This window comes from Syngnathoides biaculeatus, chromosome 2, assembly GCF_019802595.1.
Source record: "Syngnathoides biaculeatus isolate LvHL_M chromosome 2, ASM1980259v1, whole genome shotgun sequence".
NCBI lineage: Eukaryota > Metazoa > Chordata > Actinopteri > Syngnathiformes > Syngnathidae > Syngnathoides > Syngnathoides biaculeatus.
This window is the reverse complement of record NC_084641.1, coordinates 15259109-15286189: the sequence shown is the minus strand read 5'-3', so window position 1 is coordinate 15286189 and position 27081 is coordinate 15259109. Positions and strand designations below refer to the sequence as shown.

General features: G+C 39.0%; 1 protein-coding gene across 8 annotated transcripts in view; it reads left to right on the top strand.

Annotated features, from left to right (window-relative positions):
* The window catches only part of dgkza (diacylglycerol kinase, zeta a), a 90589-nt gene that overhangs the window by 14512 nt on the left and 48996 nt on the right, over positions 1–27081 (top strand). For 4 of the 8 annotated variants that reach the window (XM_061836143.1, XM_061836145.1, XM_061836146.1 and 1 more), the window contains 12 exons: positions 12998–13106; positions 13530–13625; positions 14847–14924; positions 16752–16808; positions 19484–19552; positions 19626–19697; positions 19782–19898; positions 22429–22500; positions 24875–24973; positions 25078–25160; positions 25227–25287; positions 26374–26487. In XM_061836143.1, the coding sequence (XP_061692127.1) occupies positions 12998–13106; positions 13530–13625; positions 14847–14924; positions 16752–16808; positions 19484–19552; positions 19626–19697; positions 19782–19898; positions 22429–22500; positions 24875–24973; positions 25078–25160; positions 25227–25287; positions 26374–26487 (1027 nt within the window). Of the gene's footprint in view, positions 1–1321; positions 1537–2186; positions 2338–2359; positions 3053–8503; positions 9674–12997; positions 13107–13529; positions 13626–14846; positions 14925–16751; positions 16809–19483; positions 19553–19625; positions 19698–19781; positions 19899–22428; positions 22501–24874; positions 24974–25077; positions 25161–25226; positions 25288–26373; positions 26488–27081 lie in introns of those variants that run through there. The other 4 variants (XM_061836141.1, XM_061836144.1, XM_061836148.1 and 1 more) reach the window with 4 other exon arrangements.

The following is a 27081-nucleotide window of genomic DNA, read 5'->3' as shown; positions in this document are numbered from 1 at the left end:
AAACAACAAACCTTTTATAAAAGATTAAGAACAAACGAATGTGCAATTTGCCTCAGGTTTTTTTTATGATAACCAACCAAGGTGATTTGTAGTTCACAAGCCACAAAACTTTTAAGTCATAGGCATTTGGAACTGTGATATATAATATTACAGTGCAGTACAGTACAGTTCACATCAAAATCCAGTACATTCATGAAGCTCGGGGAATTGATTTCAATCCATTGTGTATTATCCTCGAAACCCAATTTGACACCCAAGCCTTGCAAACTAAAGTGACCACTTTAAATGTATAAGAAAGTAAGTAATCACTTGCACTGTAAATGTACACACTTTATTAATTAAACAAAGGACAAATTTTACATAAGAAAACATAGCACACCACCAAACCACAATACTGAAACAACTATCGTCTCAATTTACTCACAAAGTGACTTGTCACTGTGAAATCTGGGCTCGTTTCATTGAACGAGCCATGTCTTGTTCTGTTTTATTCCTGGAAACAGGTCAATGCACCGGTTAATTGTATCTTATGCCATCTAATAGAAGGGCATGCAGTTGTTCTCCCTGTAAATATACATTGTTGACATTGACAGATAGAGATTTGTTACTGAATAATTATTTTAGAAAAAATTAAGTGAAATTGCATAATTTCCCATGATGATAATTGTCAAATTCCTGCATTTCAACCATTTACAAAAACAAGAAATTAAAACGTTTTTGAACGGTTACGATATACACATTATGAAAGCACGCCATGATGCAGACCTGAATTTAATTTAGTTTCACTTCTAGTCGTTAGTTGAATTTGTATTCAAATGTGTAATTTTTGGGTATAAAGGTATGCACCTAAATAATGAACGATCATATTGTGTACATTTTGAAAACAGAATAGCATTTATCTATAGATGTACTAAATATATTTCATTACATAATACAATTTATAAAACTTGCACGTTAAAATTGGAGATCATCCTTTGATCATCCTTTGATCATGCTTGCAGCCCTCAGACCCCCGTTTTTTTCATTCAGTCAAATCACATGCCTGACCTGACCAGACACTGTAACAATAACAAAAAGTTGGTTAATGAGGAATCTCTTAAATGCGTAAGGCATGAGTTATCTATCCACGCCAAAATAACAACAATTCACTTAGCACTCTGCTCAACCTCCTCTTCTCCCCCTCATACACAAGCTTCGTCAACCTTATATACAGGGCTCACGGCCGCTATACACATTTACGACCTCACAGCCAAATTATGTAACTCTTAACACAACACAACTGCAGGGTCGTTGCAGTGCTTTAATCACCTTCAAATTGATACTGTGAGGTGGGCTTTGGCCTGGGGCGATTTGGTGCCCAAAGAGTAATGAGTCAACCCAGTGTCATTGGGTATCTTTGACATTGTGGATTTTTTGTCATGTTGATGAGACAAGGGGGGACCCAGGCCTCTTGGTTGCAATAGGATTACAATTTGATGACAAGAATGCCTTGAGTTTGGTGATCGATCCCCTTGGATAAATCAAGCATGCCATGTGGTAAGCACATCGGCCTCAGAGTTTTGGGGTTTGAAACTCAGCTGTGCTTTCTGGTGTCTGTTTGCGTTTTCTCTACGTACGATTTTTTTGGGTCAGAAGAACATGTGGAACACAGGAAGGCGTGGACAGTTTCAAATCATATTTCACTAATGCTTCTTCGTATGAATTCTCTGTCTGTTCCAGCACTTGATAAATTTTCATTGTTCTAACACCTGTCGTGCAGCAAGCTGCGTACAGTTTGCATCAAAACTGCATAAATTGATAAAACTGGGGTAAAGGAACTGTGAATTGTATTTGCTAGTCTCCAAGCTAGCAAGCTATAGGCTGGCTTAATCGACTGCGGCAATATTTTTAAGATGTCCGTGCTCGGAGTTCACATTCACATTTCACAGTTGTTTAGGGCATCTGCAAAGATATTCAGTCAATTCCGAATTATTGAGTTTATGTTGATTATGTTTGCTGAAAAATGGAAAATAATGTAATGTTTTAATGTGTTCCATTTCCCCCAAAATGCCTACATTTTTAAATCTGCTTTTAAAAAAGAAAAATTGCACTGCTTTGTACTTTATAATCTCATACAGTAATAAATAAAGGCTGTTAGATGTAAAGCATCAAAGTTTATGGGTCATGATAATTCAGTGGGCATTGTGCTCCTTCTGGTATGTGCAACTTGGTTTCCTGGGGGCAGTATAATATGAGACATTACATGCAGATTTGACGATGAACATGAAATACAAATGGTTGCATCATATTGAATTAATATTAAGATTGTTGGCTGACAACAAAAGAATATTCGTACCTGTGAGTATTGTTGTATGCTCTGTCTGTAAGTGTTGACAGAGTTTGTGTTCAAATGTACAGTAAGTTGTTTTAAAGATTTGTAATTACCTGACATCTATGCTATTTTCATTCTGTTTGCACTGTGTCCTCAATTCAATTTATTAATCCTTTGACCCTGGCTGATCCGAGCTGTTGAAGTCTCACAAAAGTTTTGTCAGTACGTAATGTAATGATGTAATTATAATACGGTACTGTGCAATCCCGTTTAATCATTCCTAGTACTGGAAATTCCATTTGAAGTCATCCCTCCCGCCCACAGTTATCTGTAATATTTCTTGATAAATTAAAGAGCACTCTTAGGTCTCCTATTATTGTGGCACATTACACCACTGTTGCTTTTGTGACATTTTCCAGTGTATTTACAGTTGATTGTGTTTACTGTGCAGTGTTTTTTTGGGAAGTGCCTTTGTCTTTAGCAAGTCAGCATGTCAAGGAAGTACATACTGGTTTATTTTTAGCCCAAGTCAAGGCTCGCATGCTCTGTCTCGCCCACAATCTTTTTCTCTCGTGCACTCTCACTCACTTTCTTTCTCTCTTGCTCTCATTCTCGCTCTCTCGCTCTTGCTGTCAACTCACTCACTCGGTCTGAGCTTCTAGTCCGCTGTTACTGTAAAGGAAGACGGAGTGAGAGCAAACAAGAGAGGATTGGTTGGATAGTTGACTTCAGAGTTTTCAGGTTTGTATGGTATTTACTCTACTTTTGTTGTACATGACTAGTGGTATAAATGGTAGTATTGTTGCAACAAACTTGATACGATTCAGTGATGTAGGGGCAGATGCAGTGCTGTGTTCTTATGATTCCTTCTCATTTTATTATGTTACTAGAAGTCCTTACATTTTTTTTTACGTAACACAAACCGTGCAGTAAGGCAGTGATTTCCAACGTCTATTGTGCTAAGGCGCATATTTTACAATTCAAAAATCTCAAGGCATACCAACAAACAAAAATGTCATAAAAAGTGGCTATATGAATTACTGTATCTACTTCCTGCAATTTAATAGAAGAGCATTAATTTGTTCAGTCCACCAGGACAGACAGATACATTATTCTTTTGTATATATATTTTTTGAACAATTCATTAATATTGGATAATTTACCACAGCACACCTGAAAAGCACGCATGGCACATTTGTTCGGAATCACTGCAGTAAGGAACATAATTTACAATGTGTTGAGTCAATAATTTTTTGGTGATGTTATCAGTTGTGCAACGAGTATGAGTGAATGCAAGCGAAGATTTCTTTGAAGGCTTTTGCAATTCATAGGGAGATATTTATTATTCGGAGAAAATCAGAAGTTAAAAACGGTGACAACATGCACACCGATGATGAAATACCTCCAAAAATGTAGGTGTTGGGAGTCTGGGTGACCTCATCACCTTGGCGTCAGTGAGGGGAAAAAGTAGTGTGGATTATTTGATAACAATGTATCATTCGGCAAAAGATAAATGCCATCTGAAATATCAAATTTAAAATTATAACCGCAATATTAAGTCCAATTGGAAAGTCCTGTTTGACTTGCGTGAGTGACTGTGTGGTGATGTTATCGCCAGCAGTAGTTTTGGTCAGTGGTCACTATCACAGGGCAGTCAGCGGTACACTTTTCTGTCCATCACCAAAAAAAAAATATAGAGGAAAATAAAAACACATTTGAGGTATAATTGCTTGATCCTTGAACTGAATTCTCACAAGATACAGATACTAAAGTCAGTTGCTATTGAGGTAGCTTACTTTGTCAAGGCAAGTAGTACCCTTTTTATGTTTGAAGACACTAGCATGTCGTTGTGTAAAGAGGGGGGAAAAAAGTGAGCAGCCTTAAACATTGTTGACCCATGGAACTTTTATTAAAAATTTCATCCTCCTTCACGAGAGCAGAGAGAGAATGTTTGGTGGTTGTTGTGGAACACTCTCTGTGTATTTGCATTTGGCACCACTATTTTTCATGTAAATATTTAACCCAGCAGCAGCTCTGGAAAACATAACACACACAAGCACGTACTTGTAAAACCTCAACACTTTCCATGATGTCAATGCTTGTAGTCCTGCTTTTAGTTTCACACTATCCGAGACCAAGACTTGCTCAAGACCCGAATTCATCGAGTCGAGCCCAAGTTGGGACGACAGAACTCCAAGACTCGATCGAACAAGCCCAGACCGTGACAAGACCCTAAAAATTTATTTTAAAAACCATGACCAAAGCATGACCATTTTCCAGAAATATTAATGCCAGAAAGACCAAGTTTGATCTGCTGGTGTTACAGTTAATGTTAGCTTACTTGTGTTTGTTTTCTTTGAAGATTCTAGCTAAGGTTGAACAATGTCCCTAATGTTTTATTGAGTTGAAGAGTGTGAAATTTTCACCCTAGCGAGTGTTTTATTTTGCATGATGTGTCTTTTAACGTTTTTTATGGTTGAGGAAGCCACATTTAATTACTGCTGAGTTAGTGGTAGTATGTTGCTTCAGGCTCTCCTTTGCTCATTTTTTCTTTATGCCTCACTATCAATTATACAAAGCGGCCATTTGGCCAGACTCCTTACTTGAATTATTTTGTTAATAGTATTATTTATTTCAATAATGCCATCTCATAACTCATAATCTCATTACTGAGGAAATGCCTAGTTCTCGCGGGTGTAAGTCTGCAATTGGCTGGTAACCAGTTTAGGGAGCACCCAGCCTTTCGCCCAAAGTGAACTGGGATAGGCTCCAGCAACCCTTGTGAGGATAAGCGACGTAGAAAATGGATGAATGGTTGAAAGTAACCTACCTTGTTGTCACTTAGCACCCTGAACATCTTCTTTGTATACATGGATTTACTGTACATTTTGAGAGATAAATGCAATGAGCTTCCAGGTTTTTTTTGTTTTTTTTTTAAACCGGCTGTGCATTAAATGTACCAGGCTTGTCGGTACTATAGAACCATATTAACCACCATTTCCTGTCAGAACTTAGCCATTATGGTGGAGCGTCTCTTTAGTAGAAGCTCAAGAAACGTGACATTTGTCTGACCACATGAGTCATCCAAAAAAAAAAAAAAAAACGCTCCAGTAAACTAATTTAAAATAACTGACATTTACCTACCAGTAAACTAATTTAAAATAACTGACATTTAACTACCATGTAATAATACAGTTGTTGTTTCAACCTCAAGGTATGTTGATATGCAGTAAAAACTCGGGTGGATAATATATTTCAAAGAGTAATCACATCTGGTGTCTCCCTCCCTCTTCTCCCATCATGGCAGGGGATTATAACTTCCGGAAGCAGATGTTAAATAATAGCAGTGCGCATGGACGCACGCACAAGATACACACCAAAGCTCAAATACGAATGAACAGAAGATAAAATTGTTAGCCAATATCATTATTTGATCTTAACACAAAAATATTTGTCAGAGGCTAACTACAAACCCTAACTCAAGCCCTTTAAAGGTCAAGTGTCATCCCTATAAACATTTTAAAATGATATTGAAATGAACAATGTATATAACATTATTCACTTCAATGTCTACACGAAAAAATAAATATGAGCGGAAAGCGTGTCATCCATGCGCAAAGTTGCGGAAGTCTCATTTGACATCCAAGTGGTCGCTATAAGGCTGCATTTACTGTTCGTGACATCACCCCGGACATTCGCCATTGAAAACACGCTGTGGCCCCTACTGTGCGACACCCACTTCAGATACGGAAGCTCTTTTTGAAGTGCAGAACATCTCACAATCCAGTGAAGTGTCCGGGGCAATAATAGCCTATTGTTTCGAGCCATATTTATATTATATGCGGATCACTTTTAACTAACAACAGACTCCCCGACAGTATGTAGCAAACTCATCCGCGAGCGGTCACAATGCTGCAGCCCAGGTGCGACGAGCCGATCACGGCTTTGACCGGGGTGCCACCGAGGTGGCTCATCGCGGTGCCGAGCCGGGCCGCTTTGCGGCGTTGTCGTCACTTGTGGCTGAGTGCGTAATTTTAGTGCTGTTGTTCATCGCGGACGGTGGCGGCTATGAACAATGCCGTGGACAGCGGCGGCTATGATCAACGCTGCCGGCAATGGCGCACTCAGCTGCGTGCGACGACAACACCATAAAGCTGCCCGGCTCGGCGCTCTGATAAGCCACCTCGGGGCCGACATTGAGCCACCCTGGCCAAAGCCGTGACTGGCCAGGGTGACTGACTTCGAGAGGAATTTCGTGGCGTGAGTTACAAAAAGCCATATACCTCGAAATCATGTTTTGTGGTGAAAAAACGGATGGGTCCATATTGGCTGCCATTTTTTCTTTTATAACATACTAAAAATCATCCCTTTCATGACACTTGAACTTTAAACAGAGCTGTTCTGCCCAAACCTCTACTTTTGGCATTCTATTAACATTAATCTCGACACCTGGTACCTGTACCACAGAGGTCAATGTCTTTAAAAAAAAAAACACAGCTTTGACAATTCTGACAACAGATTAAGCATATATCATTGCAGTTAACATTAACATTCATTAATTCAAATGTTCGCTATTATTCGGTATTATGATAGATGGATTCCGCTGGAAGGAGATGGAGGAGTTCCTTCTCAGACAGCAAGGAGGTGGGAGGAATAGTCAGGGTTTGATGCGTTCCGTCAAAACACCTTGGGTTGCATGCACTCAAGATCTGGGCCAGCCTTCTTTTTTCCTGCCTATTTTTTTCCCCCACTTCCAGGACACTGGCTTCCCTTCACCCTTCACTTGATGATTTGGACTTTTAACATAATTAGTATTTATTACTCTTTAAAACACAGAGAACACTCACAAAAAGCTTGTGATATTGGGCTTTTCAGGATAAACCTAAAAATGCACAATCGCCTTTGCAAGTGAACTTAATTTGACCATGTATAGATATTTGAATCCATGCAAATCTGTTCAGTTTTTCGGTTATTATTGCACAACTTGCAGTTCTTAAAAAAAAAAAAAAAAAAAAAAAAAAAAGGTTGAATGGTAAAATGATTTGATCCAATACATTTCCAAAGACATCGACTTCTATAGCTTTCTCTGACTCTCTCTATCTGCCGCAATCTACTGATGAAATGTTGTGACTCTAAACTCAGTGGTCAGTTACTTCGGAGAACATCCTGTTTGAAGTCTTGCAATGGCGAGGTACCTTTGATCAATGGTCGGGTGTCGTCTTGTCCTCATGATGCCAAAATGTAAATTGTAATTACACCCGGAAATCTTTTGTTCTATTCATGGACTAAAACCCATTGTAATCTTGCTATTCAGTATTGAATGTTGTGCAAGAACTACTGAAACTTTGAAAAATTGGGCATGTGCATTCAGAATTTTAGAAGAAGTCAAATTAAGTTCACTTGTCAAGGTTATACCGTATTTAAGGTCCATTTTAAAATTTCACCTGCAAGTGAAATACTGCATCACTAACCTTTTGTGAGCACTGTTTTGTGCTGTTCTGCTTTAGACCACAGCTCCATTGACTTTGTGTTGGAGAAGGGTGAAAACACACAAAAGACTAGAGACGAAAAACAATTCCCCCGTTATGTCTTATCAAAAGTATTGAACCCATGTGTCGCCAACTCTGGATGATAAAAGTAATATTTTGATAATTTCACTATGACCAAACAAAGTTTTAGCAGTAGCAGTGTAATTTCATATAAAAATGAAATCTATTGCAAAATTTGTTTGGGTATAATTTTGATGACGATGATAAAACCCAACCTGTGTGGAGGCAAATATAATGTGCACCTGCTCGTTTCCCCCTCCCTGCGTTGCCACACTTACTAAAATGCAAAGTAGCACTTCATTGCTGTGTTTCTTGTTGCACAAAAGATACGGCCTTGCGTTGTCATGACATCGTATGTCTATGTTTAAACCCTGCAATAAGAAGGCACATATTAAATGCATGAATCATGACTCATACATTGAACAACACAGCATTGCATCTTAGACCCATTGATTGAATTAATTTTTCAATTGCTGGTCTCCCAATTAAATGTTACATTTGACATTGAATTGGAAAAAAAATAAAACAGAAAAAAACATTTTTAATAGTAATTAGTGCTTGGGCTGCATCTTCTAACTGTTATTTGGATAAGCCCTTTTGAATTCATTGTTTATGCAAATTTACCAAGCTGTTTAATTTTCAGAGAAGCCTGTTTTCCTGGGGAGGTGGACCAGTGGGCGACCGTCTTCCTTCTTTGGCTCCTGTTGTGTCATCTGCACTGATAGCTGCTCTTTGAACTCTTGGCTACGTAAAAGAGGACTGGAGACAAGACACTACTATGATCAAGCACATCTTCCATTTCAAACAGCATGGATTTCTTCTTTCAGCGTCATTTCCATCTATGGCAAAAGAGACAGAAGTACCCCGCAAACGTCTGTCAGCCTGGGCCTGCAGTCCTCGTCAGCAAAGCACGGCGCCGTTCTAGTATTGGCCTGCCCTCCATAGCACTACTAGAAAGCAGGCGCTCCTCTAGTGGCTTGCCACCGCTACCTTATCAGAGGCGCCCCAGTGTTGGGGTTTTGGTAGCCAGTGGACAAAATCGACAGCCCATGAAAGATGAGGCCTCCACTAATTCAAGCGAATCAACCGAAGAAACTGAATTCGAGAGAGCGGATATATCAATTAGAAAAGAAGGGAGGGCATTTCAATACAAACATAGTGCTCGACGTTCTTCAAATTTCTTCCCTGGTGGTCGTCGAAGAATGGCGGTGCGATACTGTTACCCCTCCAAGGAAAAGTCCATTGAACCTCATTTGATTGGTTCTTCGCTGTTACTTGCGAGTGTTATCCAGATGGGCAATGCTGCGAAAGAAAAACAATTGGAAGAATCAACCATCTCACTCTGTCCCTGTACTGGCTCAGATGCTGAGGAAGCCAGTGTCCTGGAAGTGGAAAAAAAGATGGGCACGAAAAAAGATGGCTGGCCCAGATCTCGAGTGCATGCAACCCAAGGTGTTTTGACAGAACGCATCAAACCCCGACTATTCCTCCGACCTCCTCGCTGTCTGAGACGGAACTCCTCCCATCTCCTTCCAGCTGAATCCATCTATCATAATAGTGAATTGCGCTATGGGCTTTATGGTCGCTATAATCATCGAGGATCGAGTCATAGTTCCCAAGCTCTAAAAGCACTATTTCATACTTCTACCAGCAATGCCAGTCTGAGGCAGATGGCCTCAGCAGATCTGAAGTTGGATCCTGAAGCATTTCTTTGTGAACCTACCGTCCCAAATAGCTGCTCTTCGCTTCTCAGTGCCTCAGAGGGGTCGACACATTATGATCCATATCTGGAAACATGGGAGAACTTCCTATCGTATGTAGTAAACACTCACTCACAAACACCCATTCTGACACAATGTGATACTTTTGTGGGTCTTGCCTACGGGTGCATAATGGATGGATGGTTTGGGATTTGATCATCGTATTGAGGTCACAGATTAAATGAAAAAGATAATCCATCCATCCAACCATTAACGACCGCTTTTCCGGATCGGGTCACGGGGGAAGTAGGTTCAGCAGGGATACCCAGACTTCCCTTTCCCCAGTCACTTCTTCCAGCTCTTCCGGAGGGATCCCGAGGCATTCCCAAGCCAGCCGAGAGACATAGTCTCCCCAGTGTCTCATGGGTCGTTCTCGGGGTCTCTTTCCGGTGGGACATGCCCGGAACACCTCACCAGGGAGGCGTCCAGGAGGCATCCGAATCAGATGCCGCAGCCACCTCATCTGGCTCCAGTCAATGCAGAAGAGCAGCGACTCAAAACTGAGCCCCTCCCGAATGACCGAGCTTCTCACCCTATCTCTAAGGGAGAGCCCGGACACCCTGCGGAGGAAACTCATTTCGGCCGCTTGTATCCGGGATCTTGTTCTTTCGGTCACAACCCACAGCTCGTGCCCATAGGTGAGGAAAGGACTGTAGATCGACTGGTAAATTGAGAGCTTCGCCTTTCGACTTAGCTCCCTCTTTACCACAACGGTTTATTGATTATTATTAATATTAAATAATAAATATATTATATAAAAATTATTAATTAATATTAATATTGAACAAAAAAATATCAGATATGGCCATTTAAGTTTTATGGTAACAACTTTAAGCACAGCATGAGGCATGATACTTCTATATATGGACTGTGAATGGAAAAAAATATCAAAGAGCAATTTAAAGAATATGCTTTCTTTGAACACGGAGACTGGATTAAACACTAGCCAATGTTTACATCTTCGAAAAAGACAAAATTTAGGCGACCAATCCTATGTTTAGAAATGTGCAATATCTTGGGTGACTGGGATCTCGGTATTGGGTCTCTCTAACTAACACTCATTCACTGCTTGCTTCAGGAGGCTGCCTGTGCTAGATTTATGCCTGTGTGACGCAGTGGGGACTTGTCAGTAGTGAGCACAACAAACAGTATCTGGCAAAATTCCACATTTTTTGTCGTTTCCTGCTTTCAAGACTTGGTTCGATCGTCACACAGAAGTAGGTTTGTGACAGAGTTTCATAATATGTCTTGCATAATGGAGTATGGTCTCACCAACAAAAATAGTTTTTCTATCTTAAACCTGCTCCCCAGTAGTTTCGTGCCACAGATTGCTGCTTAAATACTTTGATGATAAGTGGTTGTTGGGTAGGCTTCTTCTTACATGCGACTGAGATGACAAAACAGGGTTTTCAAGTTTCTCCACTCCTCTACTACTGTTTTTCCTTGGCTAACGACCACAGCATCAAATGAGTGTAGACAAAATATACATGCCCTTGTTTGAATACGCACAAGCTTCCTGTGCATCAGCACAGAGGTTTGGAGCGGACTCCACCCCGCACACACACATACAGTTGGACCAATTTGTGGACCGCGAACCTCTGAACTATGGACAGTTCACAGCTCAAAGATGTTCCGTTGCACTACTACCTCCAATAGGTTTGGGGGAAGACTTTTTATTTTTTTTTAATCATTCTACAATTACATCCATGCGTATATGCCGTTTTGTAATCCATCCATCCATCTTCTACCACCTCCCTGGGTCGTGTTGCGGGGGCAGTAGTTTGAGCAGGGATGCCCAGACTTCTCTTTCCCCAGCCACTTCATCCAGCTATCCTGGAGGGATGTCGAGGTGTTCCCAGGCCAGCTGAGAGCGGACTCACTTATTACGACAAAAAAGTGATGAATTTTTGAGTTGCTTGTGTACCTCCTCACTCAGATTCTTGTCCTATAGACTTCTGTAATTTACACTCAGTCCAAGCACTCTTCAGTTGTAGATCTGAGTTCAAAACCCTTGTCCTGCATGCTTCCTCTCTTGTCCTGTCCTTCCCTCACAAGGTGTAGCACTACAGCCACATGCAACACTTATGTTTCATTGTTGTAGATATGTAATGATCTACTTTTATCATCCTGTCGCTATGTCTTTTTGTCCTGCTCAAATGTTAGGTCAAGCAGAATGGAGGATCTGTATCTTTTTTTGCCGGAAAATTCACAATGCAACTTTTAAGCATCCCCTGTGGGTCCTTACTATCATAATTGTTTATTGATAATCAGAATCGATCAGTTGAACAGAACAAAGCTTCTGGAGGGCAGAGGGAAACAAAGACGAAAAACAAAGCACTGATTGAACAGTTGAGCAGGACCAAAACAATAACAAAAACAAAACACTGTACAGTAATTATGAGCAACGTCCTCTCCTCGTCCTCGGAGATGAGCAGGAGTTGCTCTTACCGGTTGAACGTATCAACTTCTCCCACTCGTTCAGTGAGAGTAATGTAAAAAATCAAAATGGTTGCATTCAGCGAGGAGCACTATTTTGGCAATAATTGAAGCAGTGGACAGTCAACAGCAATGCGATGTTGATTAACTTTCTTCTCTGCTGCAGAGCTTGATTTCACATTTGGAGTCGGTACATGTTTTCCAAATAGATTTCAATAGCCTTCATATGTCTCAATAAAACTCCACTTTACAGGAATTATACCCTCTTCCAGAATTAAATGACTCATGCCTCCCAAGCCATTAAGTGGGAACAAGCTGGCTACGCACAGGATGTGTGACAGAACTCATTGGGGGTGACTCGGTGCAGTTTGAGGGGCAAGGTAGCCAAGTGCGTAAAAAATTGACTTCTTTGCAAATGTTGGAGTATGGCCCTAACTGCAGAAAAAAGTAAATACTGCAAGAACCATGAAGGGAAGGAGAAACAGAAAAGTGGTTGCATTCAAGGTGTAGCAAAGATCTCTCTAGGGAGGAAATTTTGAATATGCTCATGTCCATTTATTATTCGAATTTATCCCGAGTGCACAGACAAGGGTTGTGTTTGTCTATTTTGTTCATTTTCTGGCTTAAGCCTGGTTCATGGATAAACTGATTCATTTGGCTGTTACTCTATTATATTGATTGAGAGGGTGGAAATATTTTACACATTTTCACTCTGTATGAATGTAATGGGTTCTTTTTTGGTCAATGTGCCACCCTTCTGTAATGTTTGTTGGAAACTGGAATTGTAGTTTTTGCAAAACCGCTGGAGTTTATTGCTGTGTCAAAATTACTATAATGAAAAACGTTATAGAAGCACCAAAGTGTGAACTCTTGTAATTCTGCTATATACTACGTTGTTTATGGCAGCAGGTTTGATTTTCCTGTTTTTTTTCCATTTCCAGGAAAGCAATAGCAAAATCTGGCCTGCGCCATCTGCCCTGTCAGCCTAGTACATCAACTTTAAACCGATCAGAATCAGAAGCAAGCTTCAGCAGCACTGTTGACTGGACTGTGAGTAGAAGTATACATTCAAAGGACAACTATGTCTCCATTTTTATCTCAACATGTCACTCTCAGACCCCACAGTGGAGGATTAATTAGCATGTTTGCTTGACAGTTCTGATTACTTGAATTCAAATCTGGGCTCGGTTGCGTGAGTTTTCGCCGGATCCTCCCCAAAATATGCAGTGTAGGTTAAATGAAGACTCTTAATTGCTTGAAGGTGTGAATGTGAGTGCAAATGTTTGTCTGTTTCTATATGCCCTGTGATTGGCTGGGAACCAGTTCAGGTTATATCCCGTTCTCACCCAAGTCGGGTGGAATAGGCTCCAGCACACCTGAGACCCTAGTGTGTATAAGCGGTATGGAAATTAGGCAAATAGATGTTTCACTCCCTTTCCCCATCTCTTTCCATATGTACTTTTCTTTGGACAGGAATCTGCTCAGTATGGAGATCATATATGGTTTGAGACCAATGTGTCTGGAGACTACTGTTATGTGGGAGAACAACACTGTATTGCCAGAGCACTGGTTAGTATCGCATGTTAATCTCTTCATATTCCCTCTCGCTTTCTATTTCTCTCTGGGCGTCTATTTGTCTATCTGCCCCATCATTCCCTCCAGCCCTGCCTCCATTGTATCTGTCAGTCTGTTTGTCTGTCCATCTGTGACTACTTCCATCACTTCATCACTAACCTGTTTGTTGACCACATATTGGGTCCTCTGACTGTTGAATGCATTCAAAGTTATGGAACAGTCCACTCCCTTTGAAAAATATGAGGACCGTGAGGCCAATACCTTTAATCTTGCTGTAGACTTAAAACATGGGTTTTTGATATGAGACAAGAACTACATTTCAGCTTTGATTTCCGGGTGGTTGCACACAGATATGATAGAGAACTTTTTTTTTTTTTCCATATGAGCAAAAGTATTAGAACACAAAATTGACCGTTGTTGTGTTGCCCAGGTGTGTCCTGTTACATTGTCTACTGAATATCTATGCCCAATTTTTCATTTAAGTTTTGCCAGTGATGACTACATTTATACTTGTCAGACTAGATTAATGTAATGAACAGCCACTGTGATGAGATACACATTTAAAAAAAGCGTTTTTTTTATTTTTATGTCCTGTTTGTTATTATACTAGACTGGCTCCAACTGTGAGACAAATTCCTTGTGTGTGTCTTGTAACATACTTGGCAAATAAAGCCGATAAAGAAGATTCTTATGGAATTGTAACTAACTTGAGTTCCAGGGAGCTATCTATGAGTGAAAAACATTTGGAAGCTGAGAGTAGGTGATGAATTAATCAGAGGTGTTGCTCATTAAGCACAGCCAATACAGCCATTTGGTTCTATTGAGACCCAATAACAATGTTTTTAATTAATTTGTAAATATTACATATCTAGGACACAGGGACTATGCTGTATCTAATTACTCTTGTTTTTCCATACATACCAAGAAGATTTTGTCACTCTAATTAAGTCAAACATAGACTTATAACCCAATGACAAACATCTTTGTCAGTCATTGTTTAATTTACTAAAATTTACAAACTCAGTACAATATTTTTTTTAGTAGACTCTGTAGACTCTGCATCATTATGCAACTGGTGTAGAATTTGTTTGACCCTGTTCAGCAAAGAAGTGCATTACAGCCGCTGTAATTGCAAGACACTATGCTACCATTTGAATGGTGAAAGGTGAATTGACTCTGTAAATAAAGAAAAACACTTCTTCTTACTTTTCACAGCAAAAGTCAGTCACTCGGAGAAAGTGTGCTGCCTGCAAGATAGTTGTCCACACAATTTGTATTGAACAACTGGAGAAGGTAATTTGTTCATATTTGTCCAGACTTGAGCATTATAAGTTGAGTTTCGTGGGAATCTTTACAAATGTTATCTTGCACATGCGTGTATAAATGAATGCAAATAGATCCTCACCTTTATATACATACATGGGTTGCCAAAATTTTTGTCCAATTGTGACCAAATGCTGCTGCAAATAGCATATAAAACGGTGAAAAATTGACCTCCCTAAAAATGTTGATTTTAATTTTGAACAGACTTACTTATTTTATTTAAGAAAAAAATTGCACCTACAGGAAGTGCATGTGTACATGCTCATGTGGCAAAGAACTTGATACAACTTCCACTGACGGACTCAGGATCATTGCTAATTTATTCAAAGCTTGTCTCTCTGCCAAGAGATATCACTTCACCATGCTTTCTGGAGATGAATTCCGACTTAAACATGGCTTTGGCGCCATCTCCTGATCTCTTCCAGCATTATACAAAGAGCACAAAAAAGTGAGTTTTTCAGTGATTATCGGAGAATAATATTCTGTGCGTTCAAATTAATGGAGTCAGTGATATGCCTCAATTATGCACACTCACTTTTTGTAAGCAATCTCCTCTTTCCATAACTATTCATCCATCTTAATATTTCTCAAGAAATGCAATAAAGTACATTATACTGTCTTTAAAGCACCAGACACCTATACAGGGTCATGATTCAAGATGATCCGGTCTAGTGAGGTTGTACTGCATTGCGTGTGCTCTAATGTAATTATTTTCAAATTGTGGTACGAGTACTTCTAGTGGTATATGGGCTTCCTCGCATGGTCCATGAAAGAACCACTGCCCAAGTAAAATTCAGTTTTATTTAACACTTTGTGTAATACAAAAACATTTCATCTTTCAGAACTGTTTTTTTAACTTTTAATTACCATTGTCATTCATCTTTCATGTACAGTATATATTTTGATTTAATTATAATTTTAGTAAAGTTTTTAGTCTATATTTGATGTGAATGTTAATCAAACTGTGTTTGTGATGTGACAGTGGCTTCCATTTAACATGGAAACATGGTTTTCAACAGAATAATAAATGTTGAGCAAGAATAAAAGAGCCACACAGTTGAATGCATTTATCTTGGCTCCCATTAGCTCTCACTTAACTCAAACATTGGTTCTGTACTCTGATGCTTTGATCCTGTAGATTAAATTAACTCTTAGACCCTGCATGAAGCCCAAACATGTAATCATACCACGATAAAAGTGGAGGTCAGACAAAGGTGAAGAAAAGGATTAGTTGAAACCCTCATGTCATCCCTGCACAGAAAAAAACAGGCTAGTACTTTGCACCTTACACATGAAACCATTATGTTCTACAAAGGCTGTGCAGTTTTAATAGTGTCATGCTTGTTTTGAAGGTACCAATTAAATAGTCTTTTAAAAGATGACTTAGAATTACCAATTGATCAAATAATATTTTTATGAATATTTCACGTTTGTATTACAAGAACATTCTTTAATACATTACCCCAGGACCAAAATGAAGGGTGAATTATTTTTTTTTCCTAGCAGCCTCTGTCTTAAACTTAGAAAAATATAAAAATATTTAGTCACTCATGTTTTTTTTTAAATGATTTGCGATAAGGCTTGCCATGTCCTAATCCCTACAAGTTTGGTTACTGCGTTATCTTTGTCAGAGGAAAATCTTAGATTCCATTTGTGTGTATGTACTGAATTTTAGCCAGTTGCCTGAATTTCTCCTTGAAATTTTTTGAGTATTGATTTGATTGTGTCAATTTAGTGATGATATGATACTGTACAGTACTTTTTCCAAACATATATTCTTCCTCTACTCTCTTCTAGATTAATTTCAGATGCAAGCCATCTTTCAGGGACTCTAGTTTCAAAAACATTCGAGAGGTGAGTTCTGATAAACTGTTCTTAACCCTCATTTTGAGTAATTTTCATTTTTTTCATAATTTCGTGTTCCCAGTCAGAAATGCTAATTCAACTAAGAATCACCATAACAAAACTGTATTAACTTACATCATCACGACTGAGTGAGTTAGATGTTATAATTAACTTTTAATGAATATTACAAGTTTAAAACTTTGCTATGCTTTTTCAGTGGCTTCTTTGCCTCATTGATCCGATCTTATTCACATGAAAGCAAATTCGAAAAAGCACAATCACTGGAGTACAAACGCAAGTCCAATGAAGTTGGGACATTGTGAAACAAAAACAGACTACAATGATTTGTGAATTATGTTCAACCGACATTTGATTGAATACACTCCAAAGACAAGATGTTTCATGTTCAAACTTATAAAATGTATTTTTACCAAATAATCATTAACTTGGAATTTTATAGCCGCAACACTTTCCCCCAAAACTGTGACAGGGTCATGTTTACCACAGTGTTACATCACCTTCTCTTTTAACAACATTCAGTGAATGTTTGAGAAATGAGCACACTAATTGTTTAAGCATTTTCGGTGGAATTCTTTCCCATTCTTGTTTGAGGTACAGCTTCAGCTGTTCAACAGTCCAGGATCAGGTCTTAACTGCATGCAGGCCAGTCTAGTACTCACACAATTTTACTACGAAGCTACGTATAGAATCTGGTTTGGCATTGCCTTGCTGAAATGAGCAGGGGCTTCCATGAAAAAGGGGTTGGTCGAATGGCAGCATATATTTATTTCTCCATAACCTGCATGTACCTGTCAGCATTTCGATTTCCCAGAACAAATTGAAATGTGGACTCGTCCGACCACAGAACACAAAATCTCACAATACAAGGATGTGGTCACCCTCTCCTTAATACAGTGCAGTCATCCTGTCCCATGTGCAGAAAAACACCCTCAAAACATGATGCTACCACCCCCATGTTTCACAGGAGGGACGGTGTTCTTGGGATGGAACTCATCATTTGTTTTCCTACAAAAACAGTTAGTGGAATTATGACCGAAAAAGTTCCATTTTGGTGTCATCTGACCACATAACCTTCTCCCATGACTCCTCTGTAACATCCAAATGGTCATTGGAAAACTTAAGACGGGCCTTGACATGTGCTGGTTCAAGAAGGGGAACCTTCTGTCCCATGCATGATTTCAAACCATGACGTCTTAGTGCATTACCAACAGTCACCTTGGAAACGGTGGTCGCAGTTCTTTTCAGGTTATTGACCCCAAGTCCTGTTGTGTAGTCCTGGGCTGATTCCTCACCTTTCTAAGGATCATTGAGACCCCATGAGGTGATATCTTGCATGGGCCTCCACTCCGATTGAGATTGATCATCATGTTTAGTTTCTTCCATTTTCTAATGATTGCTCCAACAGTGGACCTTTTTTCACCAAGCTGCTTGGCAATTTCTCCGTAGCCCTTTTCCAGCCGTGTGGAGTTGTACAATTTTGTCTCTGGTGTCTTTGGACAGCTCTATGGTCTTGGCCATGTTACAAGTTTGAGTCTTACTGATTGTATGGGGTGGACAGGTGTCTTTATGCAGCTAACAACCTCACACAGATGGATCGGATTCAGGACTTCATGGAGTGGAGGTGGACTTTTAAAGGCAGACTGACAGGTCTTTGAGGGTCAGAATTCTCGCTGATAGATATGTGTTCAAATACTTATTTGCAGCTGTATCACATAATAAATCATTAAAAAAATCATACCTTGTGATTTCTGGATTTTTCTTTTAGATCATCTCTCTCACAGTGGACATGCACCTACGATGAAAATTTCAGACCCCTCCATGATTTCGGAGTGGGAGAACTTGCAATATAGCAGGGTGTTCAAATACTTATTTTCTTCACTGTATCAATGCATTTACTTTGTGAAACCGTTTATTATTTTATACATTCGCAAAAAGCATTGCCTGGTGTGTTCCCAATCAAAAGTAAACGTGAATATTTGTGCAGAAAGAAAATCATCCCAAACCAGCGCTAAACATTTTTACAATATTCTAAGAGAAATGTCTTCCTACACTAGTGAATAATTAACAAGAACCTGTAAATATTCTCATTCATCCACGTCATTTCATTCTCAACGCGTTAAGTCGATTGCAACTGGACTGTTTTGGTTGACTTAGAAGGCGTTTCGTTCACTGCTTGAAAGGGCACCTTCTTGTAAAAGCCACTTGACACTCATCCATTAAAATGTTTGGACTTTGGTCAGATACTTAAGATACCACAAGGACCCTGGCAAGAGTGTAGACCTGGTCCATGGTTATAGTTACATTGTTCTGAAATAGTGATAATGAAGATAACATAGTGTCTTAATAGTATTGAGCTATTAAGAGACATCTGGAGAATGTATGTTTCTCACTACTTTGATAAAAGTGGCAAGTCTTTTACAGTCAATGGACACAGTCAATCACAACCAATATGAACAAGTTTATTAAAACTGTGCTATTATTACAACAGCTAAAACTTTAAAATTGGTCAAATTTGACCAGAATACAACATAAGAGTCATGCTATTGCAGATTGGCTTTAAAAGAAAAACTGTGAGCTGACAGCTAATTCCCAGTGCGTGTAAGTGAAATGTGTGTCAAGCTAAAATATTTCAGCGAATAACATCTGGTCATTTTGCCTTTAAGCCGAACGTTGTACGTCATCACTGGGTTCATCGAAGAAGACAAGAAGGAAAATGTAAACAATGTGGCAAGGTGGGTGGTGATATATATTATTTTTCTTAAATCTTCATTATTAAAATTTAAAAAGTACTGTTGTCATGTTCAGGGCTTCCAGCAGAAGTTTGCTTTCCACAGTAAAGAGATTGTTGCCATTAGTTGCTCCTGGTGCAAACAGGCGGTGAGAATCTTTCTAATCTTACGTTATTAAATGGGTTTTTAAAAAAATGGGATCGTCCTGAGAAAATGTAATTCCCTGTTTTAGTTCCACAACAAGGTGTCCTGTTTCATGTTGCACCAAATTGAGGAGGTTTGTCCAATTGGAGCTCACGCTGCCCTCATAGTTCCACCTTCATGGGTTGTTCGAGTCCGACGTTGCCAGGTAGGAGTTTTTGATTTTATTTACAACGTTGAGGTTTGTCCGGAAACCCTCTAAGTTTATATCATGTCGACTGATACTTCTAGAAATTTACATTTGGCACACTCCTAACTGTGACCTCAACACTGTCACACACATTAGAATGGATTTAACAAGATGTATAAAGTATGTAGAAGTACGTCTTCATGTATATTAACATTTCAGTTGTGCTTGCTTTTTCCAACTTTGACATGACTTTTTATGAAACTACAGTGGTCCTTTTAGCCTATTTAGTGTGGACATTGAACAAGATATGGTTTGCTAATGACTTGAAGCTAACTCATATTGGCTGAGGATTTATAGGGATCACTTTCACGGTTCCATATCTTATACTTGCTTGAGTGTCTTATGCCTTTGTGGTGCTCTATGCTCCTGGATGGAATGCAAAAACGCTGAGTATGGAAGTAAATATGTGCCACCAGGATTTGAATTAAAAATGCCGCTGAAAATTTCATGTTGTTAAATTCACATTATTTCAAAGTGAACACATTTTCAATAGCAGTATTTTTGTTTAACTTTTCAATGTTAACAAATACCCCATATAAAAAAAATTCAACCTTTACAATTCAAACGTAATATTTTCAGTCTCCTGAGATTCAACTGGCTACATTTCACTGTCTGAAATTCACCGTCTAAATTCAGTGTTAGCGTCACGTCACTTGACTAAGCAAAGTGTAACTGGATTGGCTGGGTGTTGGGTTCTGACCTAAAGTAACCCTTCCTTCTTAACACCGAATTTAGACGGTGAATTTCAGACAGCGAATTGTAGCCAGTTGAATGTCAAAATATTGCTTTTGAATTTTAAAGATTGAATTTTTTTATATGGCAAATTTGTTAACAATGAAAAATTAAAGTGAAATACATCTATTGAAATCGTGATCACTTTGAAATAATGTGAATTTTACAACATGAAATTTTCAGTGGCATTTTTAATTCAAATCCTGGTGGCACATATTTACTTCCATACTGAGGGTTGTTGGATGCTAATTAGAAGTAAAGACTGCTCTAATAATAGTGAATTAAATGTGTTCTGTTTTCTATTGGGTGTGCAGACCATTTTAAATGCAGCAATACGTTTCTGTAGAAACAGAAAACAAATGACTAAAAATGGTCTTCACATTTGCACACACTTCACAATTAAAGTGAGTTTGAATGTGACTAGTTAATTTTGGACACAGCACACTAAAAAGAGAGTATACACACATGTGTAACGATATTTTTATTTGCATATGTGTATACTGTATGTCAGTGGTTTTCAAACTGGAGCGTTATGACCGACAGGGCTCGTGTCTGCCAGTAACTACCATGAACACTTTTCATTAAGTTATACTGAGCTGTTGTTAATGTTTTTGTTGATTGCCAAGGAATAAATTTTGGAAGTGGGAGGTGTATTTGGAAGCAAATTGTGTTTTAAAAAAATAAAAGGGGGGGTGTGCCCAAAAACGTTTGGTAGCCACTGTTGTATATATTACTCCTCTCTTAAACATTACTTTTTTATTTTTAGTTGAATTGTAAAGGTTTATTGGTCAAATTAATGGAAGAAAAAGTTTTTAAGTTATTTATCTTGGTCTCATTATTTTATAGATAAATATATATATATTTAATATAATAGCGGTGGCACGGTGACTCAGCTGGTAGTGTTGGCCTCACAGTTCTGAGGTCCCCTGGTTCAATCCTGGACCCGCCTGTGGGGAGTTTGCATGTTCTCCCCGTGCCTGTGTGGGTTTCCTTTGGGTACTCCGGTTTCCTCCCACATCCCAAAAACATGCAAAATTAATTGGACACTCTAAATTGCCCCGAGGTGTGATTGTGAGTGCGGCTGTTGGTCTCTTTGTGCCCTGCATATACCAGAATATACTCTTCGGTGAGTGACAATTGTAGTAAATTATTTGTTGCTACCAATTTAAAAGTAAAGTAAATAAGCAAATAATAGTCATCGGTGTTTCCACACTCAAGCAGGCAAGACCTTTGCCACTATTTAAACATGGTCAGCTGAGACAGGAGTGAGTAAAAATGTCTAACATGAACACACCAATAACACCATCCTTAAGGAAGTAGATAAGTGCGACAAGGATTTGAATTTGAAATGCCTCAGAAAACGGATTTGAATTTGAAATGTAAAGTGATCACATTTTCAATAGTTGTATTTCAGTGTAACTTTTCAATGTTAACAATTCAACTGGCTACAATTCGCTGTCTAAAATTCACTGGCTGTGCCACAAGGCAGGGTTTCTTCAGGTCATAACCGAACACCCAGCCAATCGCAATTATGCTTTCTTAGTCACATGGCGTCACATAAAGCTGGAGAAAACTCTTAAAGTGAATCCAGAACCTTTTCACTGAGAGGCAGTTGTCTTTCTCACTCTTCCACCATGCTGCCCTTGTGAATGGAATACTATATATTTAATAAGAATGGAAGCTGTGTAATCTTGAAGTTTTCACCAGGTAAAACATTCAACACGGCATCCTTTACATATGCTCTTCTTTCAAACAGGCATCCATGAAGTCAAGTAAGAAGAAAAAAAGAACATCCTTCAAGAGGAAAAGCAGTAAAAAAGGAGCAGAGGTACCTTAGCAGCATTTATGTTCCTCGATGAACCTGCATTAAAAAAAACAAACAAAAAAAAACTTTCTGCTTTCCAACTGATAGTTTCCTTCACATTATAAAAAGGAAGGGGGATTTGGGCAAGGGGAAGGAGGGGAAACGGGGAGGATGGGAAAGGGGGATGTCAATGCTTCGAGCCCCCAGGGAGTATACATTTACAGTATGTGGTATTTGGGAATCGTTATTACATGGTTTGATACATTAACCATAGTTTATTCTGACAAGAAAGGATTAATTCAAATGAACTTTCTTGGTACATGAAACTTATTGGTTTAAAAATGACAACCTTTAAGTTCCATATATCTATTGTTTGATTAAATGAACATTATATTTCAAACGTAGTACAAAGCAAAGTATTGTAAATGTTACTATATTAAATATCCAATACTGAAACACTGTATATTGCTAGTCTGAAAAGGTGTAGAGAGAAATTTAAGCTTTGAAACTTAGATCATACTTCTTCACCATTACATAAGCTAAACTATTCATCAAGAAGTGCAATCTAAAATACAGCGAAGCTAAGGTATTAGTCATAATTGACCCCTCCGTACAGGGCACTTAACCACGCCTCCTGAAGTTACGTCACCCCACGTGTGCTAACCTCAGACAAACAATTAGCAAAAATGGCGGCGCAGGAAGAAAAGACTAGAGCGAAATTGTCCGATTTACCAGCTGATTTCTCACTCGCATTCTTAGCGTATAGTGAAATATCGTTGAAAAGCAGACAGCAAGGCTTCAAGTATTTCAGCGAGGGGTATTTCAATGGTATTTACATGCATATCGATGGAGAAACCGTTGATAGCGCGAGATCTTTCCGGAGCCAGAGGAAGGCCGAGAAGCCACATAATATAATATATTATAACCCAAAGACGAATTCGTCATTGACAGTTTCCTATTTTCGTGTTACATATCACACTTGTGTGTAGAATCTGTACGTGTATCTGTATAGCCGTTTGTGAACCGCCGTATGAAGGAAAAGAAGGCGAGGCTTGATTTACGAGTTGTTTCTCTCGTTTTCTTTGTGTAACGTCACGCGCTCCCCTTAATAATTATTCTTGAATTAGTGCCGAACCTACGTAAGTCCCGACCGAGTACGACAATCACTACTTTAGTGTCCTCAAACATCCTTCCTTCAGTCTTGGTGTCTCGGTGCACGTCGAAGGCTTTTAGGACTCGCTAGTCCGGTTTAGCTTTGCTCGGTAGCCGCCAACAGAGACACGTTTGTGCAGTCAGATCATCGCAAAATATCGCTCAACACAGATCAAGTGTGTCAATCATTCACACGTAGCTATGTTATGCAAGCAAAGAACTGCTAATTCATTTATATGAGACATGTATTGAAAATCAAATATAGGGCATACCTTCGTGCAAACACATTTGTTCCGGTTGATTTTAGATGGATTCAGTTGATCATACGATCTTCCACAAAGTTTGATCCAGCAAAGACATTTTTCGTACTCGGTCTTCTGTTCCGGTTGATATTAGATGGATTCAGTTGATGATGCGGTCTTCCACAAAGTTTGATCCATCAAAGACATTTTTCGTACTGGGTCTTCGGTTTTGGAAAGGGTACGAATTGAACTCCACCAACTAGCCTTTCAGGATACCTGTCGTCACTATTACAAAGTCCGTGACTACACCTCTCAACCATATCTATTGTTAAAGAACCCAAATACGCGATAAAACGCTAACAAAAGCTATACTGGACCGTGCAACGTTGTCTGAGGTAATAGCGGATGCCGACAAGGGGCGTAGTTTATCCAGATCTCTGGCCTCTGATTGGTCAGCGATGCGGATGACGCGATTTCTACGAAGGGGTCAATTAGAGGCTGAACCCTGTCGGGAATAGTGAAAATCTGAGAGTAACTGACCCACCCAAAACGGTGGGCAAAGCAAAACACCTGCCATAAACAGGCCTGACTAAATGAAGCTCCTTCTTTCCTTCCATTTATGAGATGTCATAAGATGGCACCAGAGTAATATTTTTATGAGATAGTGACAAAGACAGTGCCAAGGTGAGTTTTTCATCAAATAATGGAGAGTGGGTTCACACCCAAAATCTACAAATAGGCAAATTTGATAATGCCCAATGGGGTGGGGGTATGTGGGGTTCACTGAACACATATCACATACCTCTCGTAGCACTTGGTTCTGTGCTTCTGTTTTTCTGAATTATATTTTTACAATTGGAGATAGCGCTCACACTGTATTTTTTTTCATTCATACTTACATTTTTCCCTTGCATTTTGACTCAGTTATGACTTCACATGTATCATTTACACACAATTTCTGAATGAGCTATTATTTTTAGTTGCATTGTTTTGGCTAATCACAGGATGTACGACAGTGGAAACCCTTCATCATCCGGCCCATTCCTTCCCCATTGATGAAACCACTAGTGGTGTTTGTCAACCCCAAAAGTGGTGGAAACCAGGTATTGAAGATTTGTTAAAGTAGATTCTGAGTTTGTCTGGCTACTGCCTGGTGTTTGAAAGTGATATTTATTTATTTATTCATTTATTTTTACACATCTGACAGGGCACTAAAATCCTTCAGTCTTTCATGTGGTATCTAAACCCAAGGCAGGTTTTTGATCTGGGCCAGGGAGGACCCAAAGAGGGGTAATTATTTATAGAAGTATTCAAATACTCTCATGATTAACTACTAACTTGGTTTAAAACTTTTAGGTTGGAGCTGTATCGTAAGGTTCACAACCTGAGGATTCTGGCCTGTGGAGGGGATGGAACTGTGAGTACTTCATGTAGATGCACAAATTACACTTGCACCACTTTTATGATCAATGTGACCATTTGCACAAGGACAATCTAATGCCAGAGCCATTAAATAACAGTGTAGTAAAAATACTGCCTCTACAAATATAATCTTTAATTTTGATTGGCAACTGAAGCTTTCACATTGCATTCCTGGTAAATTGGTGCTTCTGAGGTAAATGGCAGAGCTAAATTATAATCTCCTTTCCCTTTCTGATAGAATTCCCCCAAGCAGGATTTGCCACCTCACATTCTCATAGCCAAGTGGTGTCCAAAATATCACTGGGGTCTTTTGCGGCCCACCTTCCATTGTTTTAGGCCCCGCAATCACATAGACAAAACCACCATCATTTACTTTCATTCTTAATAATTTACTTTCCACACTGGGTGGTGAGGTAGAAGAAATTTGTTCATTGCTCACTCTCGCTTTTTATCAGTCACATGTTACTAAGATAACTAAATACATTGCAGAAAATAGATGAATGGATGGCTAGTAAATATAAAGCAAGATATTTCTTTGCATTTATTTACATGAATAGATAGAATGGTTTTGACGTATTAAATGAATTAAGGACGAAGTATATAGTTTAAATGTACCATTTACATCCTTTGATTTTGCAGACATTGTAAGAAATAGTTTGGAAACACCCCTGTCGTAGCTGATGTGGGCTGCCCTGTTAAAGTAGTGTATCTAAATGTCTCATATAAATTGCACATTTATACCGCCCAAAAATTGCCAGAAGTCAACAGTTTACATTGTCTGTGACACTTTATACTTTGGTGCCAGCTAGCGACTTTTCACCCATGTTCCGCCAATAATATGGTTGGCTAATTCCTGGGTTGACCTGAAACCCGTGCTGCATTGCTACTTTACACAAATGATAATGATCTGAAAAAAAGTTGTATGAAAGGAGGTACATTCCACGTGTAATTAATTTAACAATATTGTACTATATGGTTATTATTGTGATTATAGTTTGCAGTGGTCTAAGTCAGTATTGCATCTTTCTGGGAGTTCTTCCGAATATTTTTTCCTCTCCTGTGTGTCCATGTGCAAAACAAGGTGGGATGGATCATCTCCTGCCTTGATGAACTTGCGTTGAATCCTCAACCTCCTGTGGCAGTGTTACCACTTGGGACAGGAAATGACCTTGCTAGGACTCTCAACTGGGGAGGGGTGAGTCCAAATAGGAATGGTGGCAAAAGTACTCACTTAAATAGATGTATAAACACTTATGTAAAAATTACACTCTGGTTAAAATAGAAGTACTGATTCAACTTCTTCAGGACAAATTCAAAAGTAAAGACTCTGAAAAGTGCTTGAGTATGAGAATAACAATTGAGTTTTAATGTCAATTGGATACAAAAACACTTTTTCATTTGGTACAACAAAAAAACTCAACGAAAGTACTGTAGTCTCTTTTATTAACGTTTATACCTCTTACTTAGAAAAGCTAGCGAGCATTGGCGCAGCCCTTTATGCCATCAAAACATGTTCCCATAGCTATGCTAATGTTGTAAACTAACGCGCTAAATTGGCAAATGATAACTGGAAAAAGCTGCTTCTCCTGTATGTTTATTTTTCACATCACATTAGACTGGTAGTTTTTAGGCTGGCATAAGAAACAACGCATTTACATCAAATCAGTCTTGGAGTTGACAACATAAAAAATGTGATTATTTGAATCTTTTGCATCTTAGGTTAATTCTCCTTGGGTCACGTTCCCCTATGTTGTCCTGTATTTTTCCCCACCTAAAATGTCCCCAAGGT